General features: G+C 39.8%; 1 protein-coding gene across 6 annotated transcripts in view; it reads left to right on the top strand.

The window, feature by feature from the left end:
* The window catches only part of TRAK1 (trafficking kinesin protein 1), a 118,267-nt gene that overhangs the window by 73,290 nt on the left and 30,096 nt on the right, over positions 1-14,881 (top strand). For all 6 annotated transcript variants that reach the window (XM_019474890.1, XM_009290231.2, XM_009290255.2 and 3 more), the window contains exons 4-10: positions 368-444; positions 3,866-3,982; positions 10,594-10,694; positions 11,513-11,621; positions 13,263-13,341; positions 13,768-13,898; positions 14,430-14,504. In XM_019474890.1, coding sequence (XP_019330435.1) covers positions 368-444; positions 3,866-3,982; positions 10,594-10,694; positions 11,513-11,621; positions 13,263-13,341; positions 13,768-13,898; positions 14,430-14,504 — 689 coding nt within the window. The remainder of the gene's footprint in view (positions 1-367; positions 445-3,865; positions 3,983-10,593; positions 10,695-11,512; positions 11,622-13,262; positions 13,342-13,767; positions 13,899-14,429; positions 14,505-14,881) is intronic.

Here is a 14,881-nt window from a genome sequence, read left to right as displayed (position 1 = left end):
AAGGACTAGGTGACATGTTAGAATCCTAATTATGTATCTAAGAACATCTGTTTTCACTTCTTCCTTCATTTTTTTTTTTAATAAACTCAAGACGTTACTTCTCAGAGAAGAAAGCTTTAACATTTTAACGGTTTGTTAAAAAACACTGACACTGACAAAAGCAAAACACTACAAAAGAGAAACACTTGTTTTCTCAGTTTAACCTGAAGCTTTGATTTTTTAAATTTTTTTAATTTTTTTAACTTTTGATAAACTTACAGAAAAGTTGACATAAGATGAAAACTTGTGCAAACAAAAACTCTTTAAAGGATATTTTCTCCCAATAGTATTGCCAATATGATTAATGTTTTATTTTATTTCCTCGCAGTTTTATGTGCTGAAAGAGTGGGCCAGATGACTAAAACATACAATGACATAGATGCTGTTACACGTCTTCTTGAAGAGGCAAGTATTACATCTCTTTAAGGACCCATACGCAGTATGAGAAATTATATGGTACCACTATTAAAGACTGTTGGTAGACTGTCCTCAAATGAGGAGGAATGAGTGCTCTGAGTGTGTGTACACTTTATCTCATTGGTAAGGTAAATATAAGTAAAGCTCATTTGTTTACCTCAGTCATAGGGATTCATTACTTGTGCTTATTTTTCAGTTGAGGCCATTTAACTTGCTCTTGGCCAAATATTTGCCATAATGAATGGGGGGGGAGAATAATCTTAAAGTGACACATATTTTTACAGTATGTGTAAAGCTAATCGGATCATTGTTGATGGATTTATTCTCTTTTAACATTAAAAAAAGTTCCCAAATAGTCTTGTATTCATAATTATTATCTCAGATAATGTCTTTCCAGAGAAGTGCATAGACACAAAATTAGAAAATATCTAATGCCCCATTTGTATTCAAGCCTGTCCTTCTTTGTCTTATGTTTGGTTGGTTTGGGGTTGTTTGGTTTTTTTATGCCATTATTATGTAAATTGTTATTACTGTAATCCTTGGCATTCAAGAAATGGCAAAAAGCAATTGTCAAGCTATGATGCTTATGTTCAATAAATATAACGATAAATTGTTTGACTGAAATTGGCTGCTTTCCTGCAGTAAACTTGAGCAATGATTTTCCAAATAATGTTTATGAAGAATTCTTTAGGTGAAAACTGTTACAGTTGTATTAGTTCATGGCTGAGTGTAATTTAATCCTTCATATTTATGTGCTTGTTTCTTGTGATAGCAATGTCAAAAATGGGGTCAGTCTAGCCAAGATACATTGGGTGGTCTGTTCTTCCTCTAATTCTGCAAGGAAACAAGCATGGGAATGCTCGTATCTCCACTTATGCTTGATAGGTCTGATCTCAGTATGAAGTCCTGCATTTTGTGCATTGAGCTGAACTCTTTTAAACAACTTTCTATGAAATACCAGTTAAAACTGATGCTTTATGTAAACGACTTGTCCTGGAATAATCCATTAACTTGTAGTAACACTCCGTTACCTGTTTGTGTCCTGTTCCCTTTGTCTTGTTTGGCTGAGATTTACTTGCATTTGTTTCCATGGCTCCTTCTAGTAAAGATGCAGCATTCTGCCAAACCATTTCCTCCCCTGAGTCCATGTAGCCAAATGTATATAGATCCAGAAATCACACTCATGGGAGCAATGCTAGAAGGACTTGCTGAGCCAGTGTTTTAAAGCTTTTGGTGTTCCCTATCGGGATGATAGCAAAGGAAAAATGGGGGAACATGTAATAGGTAAAACAAATACTTTCAGTGAGCTTTTTTGTTTTATTCGGCCATCATTTCTGATTGAATCACTCTATTCCTAGGCAGATGTGCACTTACAGCTCCTTTCTCTGTTCCCCAAATGATGGTTATCACGAGATTACATCTGTTTGCAGAAGTTAAGGTGTAACTCCTTCTGCTACCTTCATACACACAAGCGAAAAACAACCCCAAAAGCCACCCCTTGTCTGTCCTTCTTGTTGGCAGGCTTCCAATGAATGTATTACAAAGCTGGCAGGGTGAAAAGTGCAGCATTTGGGCTGGGGGAGACAGGAAAGAGAAGATCTCAAAACAACATGTGTGCAGATATTTTGAAAATCTGTGCCTATTGCCCCGAAACTAAGCAAAGCGAGTGACCCCAGGCCTGCCTGGGTATGTGGTAAGAATAGGAGCAGATTCCTCTGTGAACCTGCTTTCTCATCCCTTTCTAATAATAGCGTAAATGCGTCTGGCTTCAGTATTTTCTTACATATTGCTGTAATAAATCAGTTCCTTATCACTGTAAGAGGCCTGACCCCAAACTGAGATTTAGAGCTGAATTGCTAAAAATTGTGTAGAAAGTCTAGGGAGGTTAATCAAAGAACCTGGAAATACGCTTACATTCCTCAACTTTGAGGTTAGAAACCTTGCTGCTAGATAGCTCTTCCTCTATAGAGTGAAAGCTGCAGCAATATATTTTTTTTCCACTTTGTATTTATGAAGTGAGCCAAATTACTAAACAATAAGTTGGCTCAATATGTAAACCAAACGTTTCTTGGATAACTTTGTGGAACCTATTGTTCTAAAAGACTGTACATAAGATCATATAAAGATTTTATGACTAGGTAATGCCAGTAGCTTTCAATGCAAATATAAGCCTGACCTTCAGAAGCCATTTGGAAAACGCTATTTGTAGATACAGCAGTGATCAATAACCTCTCTTTCTCTTTACTGATTATTACGTAACTTCCTTTTTTCCCCACTATGAAAGCCTCTTCATTCAAATTCATTGACTTCAAACCCATGTGATCAGTAGCTGTAGGTTTTGTAGGCTTTGTCATTAATGTATACATGACACAAAGTAGCTTTTAGTCATAAAATCTGGATGGCTGTCAGGGGTGGTAAATAAACCCCAAACTATTTTCAGTGACAGAGAGAAAACTCTTCCTCAAACGGTGTTGAACTAAAGGTAAGTGGAGAGTTAACCTTAGCGCCATTTTCCCACTATTGTAAAGATTTAGTAATTGAGTAAGAAAATGATAAATAGAAATGCTTAATGAATGGTGCAAAGTTTTAGGCAGTTTATCATCCTGTCCCAGGTGGATTACAAACCCATGTCTCAGCTTTGCAGAAGCTGAGACATGTATAGGTACATGTCATCAGCAGGATAAGCTTCTAGTTTTTATTGGTACATGTGGTGAACTGTCTAGACCAGTTATTTCCAATTCTGCGCATGTAGAGAGGGGGGAGAAGGGAGCAGGCATGGCATGAGAGTAATCGCTTAATGCAGATTTGGGCATCTGCAAAAAGGAAAGGGGTAGGACCTGGCTTTATACAAAAGCACTGATGGATGTACATACATGAAGAAGATTGCTAAACATTCATTGTGGTGGAACTGGCTTCTGCTCCTGCACGGTTTACTGCTTTTTATTTCAAGGTGGAGCAAGTGGAAACTGAAGAATGCTTGGAAATGCCCAAGCTCTTTGCTATTTTTACTCTGCTGCTTTAAAACGTAACCTCTAAAGCTCTGTGATGGCATTCTGCATATGGTATAACAAGGTGATGAAATAGTTTCTCTCAGTAGTTTCTTAAACAAAGCTGTAATAGAGAACCAGATCTGGTTTCAGTTACGTTTTACATTAGACCTTGAAGCTGTGCTTTCATGTCTATGGTTCAATAACTCTGTATGGGTCGGTCTTTTCTGAATAATGTGGGTGTAACATAAGCAGGAATAGAAAGAGAAAACTAGCAAAAAACCAAACAAACCAACCCTCACAGAAGCAAAAAGGCTTTTTATTGTTTAAGTACTTGTTCCTTCCTTTTGTGACAATTTTATCCTCCCTCTGATCCTTTGGTGAATAAAAAATTTGAAATTAGTTTTCTTAATGCTTCACAGAAAGAACGGGACTTAGAATTAGCTGCTCGGATTGGCCAGTCACTGTTAAAGAAGAATAAATCACTGACAGAAAGAAATGAGTTCCTAGAGGAGCAAGTAGAACACATCAGGGAAGAGGTAAGATTTTTATGCCTGAGTGCTGTATCTGCAGTGATGGGGAGAATCTTCCTTCCAGCTTCACCTTGTCCATACTTAATTTTCTTGGCCATCCTGCCCATAGCAGGTCAATCTGTGTTGCAGCAGTTTGGTCAGCCATTTTTATAGCATGTACACTTTTAGAAATGTGACCAAAAAAGTAATTTGACCTGTTGGCTCAAATCTGGTGATTTGAGGGGGGAAAAAACCAACCTCAAGCCATTGAATTTTGCTCTGCCTCAGATTTCATTTTCCTCTGAAAGCAGCTGCTCTTTTTGTTTTGAGTCACTATACCCACTGTTTTCTTCTACCTGTTTTGTCCTTGTTTCCCTGCTTTATGCATAATTCCCCTCTGTTTTGATTATCTCACTAATCACACTTTCCCCTCTCCTACCTCCCTTTGTGTGCGGCTTTCTTCTTGCTTCTCCCCTGAATCTTTCTCAGTCCTCACTTAGTTTCTTCCTCGCCAACTAATGTTTAATTGCTTTTTCCCAAATGTTTTTCTATTCATACCCGAGCTGAATTTTGGCTCTTAGAACATAGCATTTGAATGCTGGGAGTGCTTCCCTTTGCTTCTCAAACTGAATATGATATAGGTGTCACATATAAGGTAAATCACTTTCTGTATTTATGGAGGTTTCAGGAATGCATGCTCACTGAGATCATGCGCATTCTGCCTTTTCCCAGCTGGGCCAACTTCATGGACTTGTGTTAACCTTCTGTTGTTCAGGCAGGTCAGGATATATTTCAGTGATTGGTAATTTTTATTCAACATGCTCCATATGTATGAACTTGTCAATGCTATGAAGCATCGGGTTATGTTGAGAAGCAAATGGTTATAGGCTGAGACTTGCTACCTTCTATCTAGATTGCTAAGATCTTACAGCTTCTTGTGATTTTTGCTGTATCTCTTTCCAGGGAACTGTGATAGAATCTGTTGAAGCATGGGTCGGTAGCCTGCTGCAGTACATACATTTGTCTGAGTTTGACTGCGGTAATAATGTTTTAGACATTTGTTGAACACGTTTAGAATATAATATGATGGTGCATGTGTTTCTGAATTGGTGTGATGTATAAAACATACCTGAAAACTTACATTGTTTCAAGTAACACCTTGTGTCTTCCACATACCATTGAATTTTTAATCAAATATTTATATGGTTGCTATTTCTTACTGTATTCCTCTGAATGGGGAGTTGGGTGCTATAGGTACTGGCAGATTCTTGATGGATGTATCTTGGATGGAACCGTACAGGATGCTTTAAAAGAACTCTTTATCTATACTGCAAGTGTCACTAAACTCTGCTGACTTACTAACTGAGCTGGAGGCAAATGTTGTTTCTCCTTTTCTGGGACAGTGACCTTGGTTTGTGAATCCCGTCTATATGTAGCTTTGAGCAAGAGGAAGAGAAGTCTCACAGTTGTAGGGCAAGCAGGAGAACAATGAACCACAGTGGATTTAAAAACTTTAAAAAAGGCTGTTAATAAAACTGCTCAAGGGTGTGAGGTGTTGAATTATATCCGAGATGGGCTGATGAATAAAGCATGGATGGAGGGATCCCAGTTGTGTGATAAATGGTGGTGGAGCACACACATAGAAATAATATCCTTTAGTGTGGCCTACCCTTTTTGGCAAGGAAAACTAATTATTTTCTGTTCAAGAGGAGTGCTGTTGTTTGCTGCCTAAGCCCATCATGTGGCAGACCAATTTATTTGTGCATTGGTCGATATGGCATTTACTAGGCATGTGCATACCGACTGGGCAGGGCAGTACATTCGCACCATACATCCAGAATGGAAGATTTGATTGAGGAAGGTGGGGGACAGGGATGGGCTGCCTCTACCCAGGTCTATTTTTATTTAGAGGGACTCAGGAGCAGCATTAGGAAAAGTGCCACCAGAAATAAGCTTCTTACCAGGTGGCTTGATATGTTGGGCCATATGTTCTATCAACACCCATCTTCCACACTGTCATTTTGACTCCTTCAGAAATTGATGCTTTTGAGGCAGAACTCATCAGGCTTTAAAGACATGATGCTTTTGTATGTTGAAACTCTTTCTTTAGTGGGTTTCATATCTTCCATTAATGCTGAATTGTGAATATTTGAACAGAATGGTAACTAAGACAACTGTCTCTAAGGGCAAGGGGTAAGAGAAGATAATTGAATTGGTACTTTTTAAATTCTGTAAAAACTTCCTAAAAAGGGTTTGTTCTGGGGGATATGTGGTTTCTGTAATATATAGACAAGTTCTTTCTGGTGTGTGGTATAAAGTTAAGGTTTTATTGGCATATGTGTCATGGCATGAATAATTTAGCTTTACATCTCTTTGACCTACCAAACTTGTCCTGAGAAAACCTTCTGGCCACCCCATTAAGTAGCTCAAATTTTTTCCTGTGTCCTTGTAACATGCCACATTCATAGGTACATGTGAAAGTAATACAGACCTGTGCAAAATGCATTAGATTCTTGGGTTTGACTTTTGAGTTTGTATTGTTAGGTGCCACTTAGGTTTAGGAAGGGGCTGTGGTCACATTCAATAAAAAGCTGATGGAACTGAGATTTTTCCTGTTGTGCACTAGAGAACGAAAGGTGAGTGCACTGAAGCGAGCACTATACTGTGTGCACAGACACTTTAATCTCAGCTTACTGTTTCAGAATTATATGCTAAAAGCATAAACATTATATTGCAGAAACTTCCTTAATTGTAAATTGTTTTGGTTACAGAGATGGGTGTCCGCCTTTTCAGCAGCGGAAGTGTAGTTCCCAGGTACAGTGTGTCTACCTGCTGTTGTATTACTGTGTTCGGTAAGAATGCTGCAGCTCCAATCTCAAGATGTGTCACTTTTTTCACTGGGATGGTGCTACCGACAATTTAATACTGTGTCCTTTGAAATTAGAGCTCGGTATCAAAGCAATGTAAACTGTCACAATGTGAATTGTGTTTGAAATGGAGTAGGTCATTAGGTTTTAGCTTATCCTAATCTTTCTAAATTTCCCGGTATGTTTCTTACTTTTTCCTTTTCAGATTTTGCCATGTGTTTCTGAAGCTAAAAAAGCAGCACTTCAAACACAGTGTCAGTCCTCAAATAACACCACCTCAAACCTGTGGTGACATCTGAGTAATACAGCCCTCTAGTCCTGTTGTTCTAGTTCCAGGTCACATCAGAATTTGTGTTTTGGTGATAGCTGGTTTTAAAGTCTTTTCCAGGTTTGGTTTTGTTCTGTGTAAAGTGAGAAGAAAGGAAAAGATGAATTACAGTCTGGAATAGTGGCTTAAAAAAGGAAGCATTGGTTTTGGTCTATTAGAGTAGAAGGTAATGTTGGAAAGATAGAAATGCTCTTTGGCTTGGTACTTGTATGCATGTTATTTACATACAGCGTAACTGGATGTCTTCATTTTAAGTGAATAAAGCATTTAGCTGCTGTCAGTCAGGAAAACAATCAGCTGGACTCTTGAAATGGTCGTTAGTGATTGGGTAAGGATTGTTCCTGCAGACTAGGTCCCATGTCTCTAAACTGTCCTGCTCTATGTGAGGATCCTTTTAACTTCTACCTTAAATTATTTCTAAGATAGGTGCTGCTATTTCATGACAGTTCTGAAGCTGAGTGAAGCTTTCAGGACAGTGGGGTGAATGAAAAGCCTGAACAGATGAAGTCTTGGGAACCAAGCCTGGTGACAGCTCATGGGCCTTGTCCCTTGTGGGACAAGGGCTCAGTCCCTATTGCTTGGTAACCATATGTTGTGCAGGGGTAGCATAGTAGTGTTTGCTCCAAAGGGTACATGTTGTAGTGGCTTGTGAAAATGTAGAAGAGGTCCTTGTTCATAAAACAAATCCTGTTTTGGAATGTAAAAATGTGTACTGGGTCTGGTTGGGATGGAGCTAGTATTCTTCATGGCAGCCTGTATGGTGCAATGTTTTGGATTTGTGACTAAAAAGATGTTGATAACAACCAGTTTTGGCTATTGTTGATCAGTGGTTGCACAGCATCAAGGCCCTTTCCGCCCCCCCCCGCCCTCCTCCCCATTCTGGCCCCATCTGTGCGAGACTGGGAGGGGCTGTTTTGGAATGTAAAAATGTGTACTGGGTCTGGTTGGGATGGAGCTAGTATTCTTCATGGCAGCCTGTATGGTGCAATGTTTTGGATTTGTGACTAAAAAGATGTTGATAACAACCAGTTTTGGCTATTGTTGATCAGTGGTTGCACAGCATCAAGGCCCTTTCCGCCCCCCCCCGCCCTCCTCCCCATTCTGGCCCCATCTGTGCGAGAAGCTGGGAGGGGGCACAGCTGGGATAGCTGACCCGAACTGACCAAAGGGATATTCTATACCTTACGTTGTTATGCTCAACAATAAAAGCTCAAGGAAGGGAGGAAGAAGCTGGGACACTCATGGATATGGTGTTTATCTTCACAAGTAACCATTATGTGTGCCAAGGCCCTGCTTTCTACAAAGTGGCTGAACATCTGCCTGCCGATAGAAAATAGTGAATAAATTCCTTATTTTGCTTTGCTTGCTCAAGCAACTTTGCTTTACTTATTAAACACTCTCTATCTCATCCCATGAGTGTTTCTTGCTTTTGTGCTTCTGATTCTCTCCTCTATCCTCTGGGGATAGTGGGGGCAGAGTACGTACTCAGCTTGCGGGTGCTTAGTTGCTGGCTGAGCTCAACACACCACAAAATGCTATGTCAAAGGGAAGTGTTGCTGGAAGTTACTGCAGTGAGGTGGGGGTTTTTTGCATTTCACAGCATGGTTGAGGTTGGAAGTGACCTCTGGAGGTCATCTTGCCTGAACCCCACTGCTCAGGCAGGGCCACCTGCAGCCAGTTGCCCAGGACCATGTCCAGACTGAGTTTGAATATCTCCAAGGATGGAGACTCCACAGCCTCTCTGGGCAGCCTGTGCCACTGCTCGGTCATCCTCACAATAAAAAGGTTGTTCCTGGTGTTCAGGGGGAACTTCCCGTGTTTCAGTCTGTGCCCATTGCTTCTGGTCCTGTTCCCATAAAAAGTCACTCTTTCTGGCTGTTCACCCTCCTTTGGAGAATTGGAATGCTTGGAAGTGGCAGTAAAAATAGTATCTTCAGTCTTTTTAGTTCATGGAGAAAAAAAGTGTAGGAAAAGCTGGAGATGATCTAGTGCCCACGCACTGACAATATCTGAATCCTTGCTACTTAAAGAGGCTGAGCCATAATGTGCTGGAGGGAAGTAAATTGTTATTTTTGGCTCAGCTTTTTAGCTCTTCCTGAAATGGGGAAAGTGAACCTCCCAAAATTAATGCATACATTTTGTTTCATGGTTTTCTGAAATGTGGTTGGTTGGGGCTTTTTTCCCCCTTGCATTTTAGAACCAATGTCTCAGGAGGACTTGGTGCCTTAGCGCATCTGATTACAAAGAATAGCCTTAGTAAAGTAAATGACCTTGTTTGCTTAAAATTCTGCACAGTTTAAGTGCTTTATTGCATTGAGTCTGCTTTTTGTTTGATGAAAATGCAGCTTAAATCTATTTTATTGATATTCTCTGGGGTTTTTTGCCAGTAATAACTACAAATATAAATATACCTACAATACAAAAAGCAGAAGTCTAATAAAAACAAATGTGCTTTGCAATTTGTGCATTGGAAGGTGAAAACTGAGGGCCAAGTCTTGCACTGCAAGTGGAAGGGAACAGATTTGTCTGATCAGTTATGCTATTTATAGTTATGCAAGTAAAATAAAAATTAATATCTTGCCACTGGGGTCTTAAATTGCAGCTGTGAAGTGGTGTAAGTGCTACTGTGTAATTGGGCTTGTAACACTTTTCTTGGAGAATCACAGTATGAATTAACCAAGGTTAAGTTTGTGGAGCTCACAATTACAGGGTATCTTAACCATCCAATTTTGATGTTTTCTTTGTTTTTGATACATGTATGTAGTGAGCATGGGACTCCCACGTACTACTTTACTAGACTCATGTTTCACAGTCATCGAAAGCCCCAATTACACCCAGAAACTGACAGCAGCCTCCACCATTGCAGCAACCTCAGAATGGCAGCCTGCCACTGTGTGGTGGTGTTCTGCAGCTCAACAGGCAATTGAGTCCCAAATATAACCTAACTACACGACCCCTTTATTAATTCTATCTAATGTCTCTTGGAGAGGAAGAAATGTCTGTATCTGAGGTCTGTATCCAAGCCAGATGGTAACAGTCATCACATAAAATGGATAAGAAAGTGATGTTTGTCTTGATTGTGCCACATTAATTTCTTGCAGTACCATTGCAGTATATCTATTTCTGTGGATGTGAATCTAGACTAATGCAATAGTGAATCAGGATTGCTCATCTTAAAGAAGGTGAGAGAGAAACATGTCTAATAGCAGTGGATAATTGCATTTTTGAACTTCTAAAAAAGAACATTTAATGGCTCATTTGAAAGGTACCCTTTTCATCCTTTCTAAGAAATAAATGAACTGGTTCTGGTCTGTTCTAGTCTTCACCTCTTGATTTAGTTTGAAGGTGATACTTGGAGGATGAATAACTAATTTATAGTGGGTTTACTTAAGAATGTGCCTAGAAAACCAACTTACTGATCTGCAAGCTCCATCTTTGTGCAGGTTTCTCAGTTGCGGCATGAGCTCTCCATGAAAGATGAGCTGCTCCAGTTCTATACCAGTGCTGCTGAAGAAAGTGAGCCGGAGTCCATCTGTTCCACCCCGTAAGTTATTGATCTACAACATTGAACCTTCACCTGGTACTAAGCAGGGGTAGTTTGGACAATTTGATAGCTTTGAAAAGTAGTAAAATGATCTCTGTATTGGCTGGAACTGTAAATGGGACCCTGAACTTCACGCATAGCACCGGCTGGAAGGATTTGCATTGGACCAGCTGGCTATGGTGGTGCCGACAAGAGTCAGGAGGGAAAAGTACATAAGGAGGCTGCTGACACAGCGCTGTAACTTTCACAGGAACTAGGTCACTGTGGTGGTGAGGCAGACGTAGGTCCCACTTACGGTACCCCACTACACCACATACCTTTGCACGCTGTGATAGAATATGCTATGTGTGTGACCTTTGTGCCTGAAGGAACTGAGGGCACTGTGAAAAATTCTAAGCAGAGGGGAGGAAATAAAGCATGGCTTATAGCGTGGGTTCCAGGCAATTAGCTGGCTGAACAGCATCGCAGGCTCTGAGGGGCTGTCTGCCCTTGCAGAGTTATTGCTGCATTGTGGTGAAGCATATGCAACATTAATCAGGAAGCTATTGGGTTGCTCCCTGTAGTAAGGTGATTTCCTTTCTCATAGCCTTGGCTGAATAACTTTTCCATAGGAAGTGTGGGGAATAATAACCAAATTAAAAAAAAAGTTCTCTTTTAAAAATCACTGCAAATACATTGCTGCCCAAGTGTACTGGCATGAACAAAGCTGTATTTCGTGTGGCTTTGACTGGTTTTGAGACCTCTGTTCAGTCTGTTCTCCTGTGAGATTGGCCATAATGCAGGTAAAAATTAGTTAAAACTGTTGTTTTCATTACAAGGCTGAAGAGGAATGAATCTTCCTCCTCTGTCCAGAACTACTTTCATTTGGATTCTCTTCAAAAGAAACTCAAGGACCTTGAAGAGGAGAATGTTGTGCTTAGATCTGAGGTGAAATTGCTCCCTTTGTGTTTTGCTTAATACAGTTGTTCATTTATACACCAGAACACAGGTATTAAGAAGCGTGTATTAAAAGTTGAGTCTAATTAAGAGTATGTAATTACACATATGACACAGATCTCTTTGTAGTTGTTTAATCAACATCCTTTATCCTTCTAAATGAAGGAGAGGCTGAAACATGGAAACTACATGAAGCAACATGCAAAGCAGTTTCCTTGCCAAAAGAATGTGCAGGAGCATGGGCAGGTTTTGGAGTCCAGAACTGCACTTTGAAACAGGTGTTAAAGGGCTGACCTGTTAGATATGGGTGACCTTAACTGCAGATCTGAAGTTTGTAGGCTGGCATGGTCTCTCTGGTACAAGTTCAGTGTTTGACAAAATAAAAATTGCTAGCCTAAATTTGCATTAAATATCTTCAATTTGTGTTTCAAGTCAGGCTGTTAATGTTTTAAGTTGAATGTGTTTTTCTTGCTTTTTATTTCTGACAATATTCCATTTGTTTCACAGATAACACAGTTTTAAAAAGTTTATTTACTGTTCCCTATCTGTCAGAGATAACACTTCATAATTGAATATCCTATGAATAATTTTATATTAATTTTCAATGCAACTTTTAAACTTTGGGAGCATGTTACCATTTTGCAAACATAGCAGAGTATAGCAGAAGAAATACTTTTGAGCTAAGAATGAATATATGAAAACAGAGTATCATTACCATTTTCTACTGCAAATGCAGGGCCCATTGCAAATAGGTAGTGTCACATCTTTGGACAAGACACCGCCTAATGGAGAGAGCTGTATGCTTCATTGAGAAGTCCCACAAGGAAGATGAGCAATAGATGGTTTGAGAATAATGAAGGTAGGGTCAGAACTGAGAGAGCCACTGCGTCAGGAGCTGATAGGAGACTCCCACGTAGCACTGGCCTCCCTTCCAGGGAGATGCAGTCTGTGCCAGCGAGGCACAGGATGGAGCCAAATCTGAAACCTCTGAGCTACGCATCTCTCTACAGATGCAATCTGTGGGTGTCTGTGCGTGCCCCCAGCATTGGGAATAGATTACAGATCCACTAAGGTGGTGCCAGACAGAACTAGCTGGGTGTAGCCGTGCTCCTCTTGGCACTCGTAGAATCAGAGTGGAAAAGACAAAGCAGGGAAGGAGGTAGCACTAAGGTTTTATGTGGGATATATGGTTACAGTGCCAGAACTTTTCAAATACTATCTGAATGTTTTTTAAATACTTGAATGTTTAATTCAGTTATTTAAACCAAGCATTTAATTAGTTTGTGATGATACCTAGCTTTGTTCAGGTGACCAGATCGAGCTCTGCATACTAGTCTTTTGTATGTTCAGGGCCTTTTTTTTATTTTTAGTGCAAAATACGCAAGTGACATCTAGTGGGGATATGGTGATAATGATGCAAGTTTCTCCATACAGTAATGTCTCTGATGAATGTTCACCTGGCCCCTTTTTCCAGAACATGAGGGAGGGCAGGCAAAAACTGTTGTTTCTCACTGTTTTCCTGGGGGAGTGATTAGGAAAGCTTGTCTTTCTGAAGCTGGTGGAAATGCAGCAACAGACTGGCAAAGAACAAACGTGCTAATGTAGCATATTTGATGTGGATTTCTTGAATAGGCCTGTCAGCTGAAGACTGAAACAATAACTTATGAAGAGAAAGAACAACAGCTTGTCAATGACTGTGTAAAAGAGCTAAGTATGTCCCTATTTCTTTTCACTTCTCATTCGAGATAGTGCAGTTAAAAAAAAAAAAAAAGGAAACTACGTTAGATCAGTCAGTCATGTTTTTCTGTGGTACTTACTTTCCTTATATAAATGGTTGTGAGGAGAAAATTGCTGGCTGAAATTTCACAGCAGAAAATTCTGTCTGTAAGCTAAATCTTTCTCAGTTGCAAAATAGTTTTGCGTAGAAAATGTTAGTTTTAAGGGAAAGTACAGCCTGCTTTGCAGCATGAGCACTTTGTGTCTTTCTGGTTTTGTGTCCTACTGTTGTTTTTCAAAAATACCTTGCTGTGTATTGGGGCAGAATTCTGCTGAATCAAGTGATGTTCCAAAAGAACATCTTTCTGCTTACTTTTCTGCACTTGGGTTTGTGATGTTAATGTAATTGCTTATCTTAAAGGGGATGCGAACATCCAGATTGCCAATATCTCCGAAGAGTTAGCAAAGAAAACCGAAGATGCTGCCCGGCAGCAGGAAGAAATCACCCATCTTCTCTCTCAGATAGTCGATCTGCAGAAAAAGGCAAAAGCTGTAAGGAATCCATTTGCAAGACCACTGTTGTGATTTGCTACTATTGCAGCTGGAAGACAAGTTACAATCTTCTGTATACTAGAGCCTAAAGGAAATTTTCCACCCTCCTTATCTGGGTGACCTTGTTTGATGTTTAATATCTAGCATACTTGACTAGAAAGCATCAATTTATTAAAAGATGCATATATGATATATCAAATACAATAGTTAAATTTATTTTAAATATTAGATGTGAAATTCTGCACTGAACTTAATGACTTCGGTAAGACAAGAATGTCAGGGCAAGTATTTCAGTTGGCACATACTTGTTAGTTTTAGAGTCTTGGAGGTTCATTTAACAGGGCACAGACTGATGCTGGGTGTTCATGTGTTAACATTTTGAATGTTTTTAAACTAACGTGTGGACTAATATTGCTACAGAGAGAGTCTTGAGAAAAGTAAGAATTTTCCTGCTTACCTGTATTATAGGATACAAACATCATCACAGGAGAAAACATCACAGTATTTCTAACATTTTTTGGCATGTTTTAGTGTGCAGTTGAAAATGAGGAACTTGTCCAGCATTTGGGAGCAGCTAAAGATGCCCAGAGACAGCTCACAGCAGAGGTGAGTACGTTACTTAGTATTACAATAATTTAGTAGTAGGGCAATGGCTGTTCACTTTGCCACGGGAGTTTTAGTCTAAGCTGGATCAGAAGTATTCAATAATTTTGCCTATGTGTATGGAATGAAGGAACATTGATGTTCCTGGAAGAGTTCAAAACCTTTTCCTTCCTGTTCTCTCCTCCTTCAACAGGCACATGTTTTGAAAAACTGAGGTTTATGGGCAATATAGGAACTCCTTTAGAGGTTGACTTCTCTAGGCTGGTAGTTTAAGCCTTTTTTGAATAGTGAGATAATCTCCATCCTTTATTGGATATGGGGCGGGGGGGGGGTTTGAAAATTTTCAATGAGGATGAGGAAAAGGCTGGGGTACCCAATGC

This window comes from Aptenodytes forsteri, unplaced genomic scaffold (assembly GCF_000699145.1).
Source record: "Aptenodytes forsteri isolate BGI_AS27 unplaced genomic scaffold, ASM69914v1 Scaffold426, whole genome shotgun sequence".
In the NCBI taxonomy this organism is placed as follows: domain Eukaryota; kingdom Metazoa; phylum Chordata; class Aves; order Sphenisciformes; family Spheniscidae; genus Aptenodytes; species Aptenodytes forsteri.
This window is presented reverse-complemented; position numbering and strand designations above follow the sequence as displayed.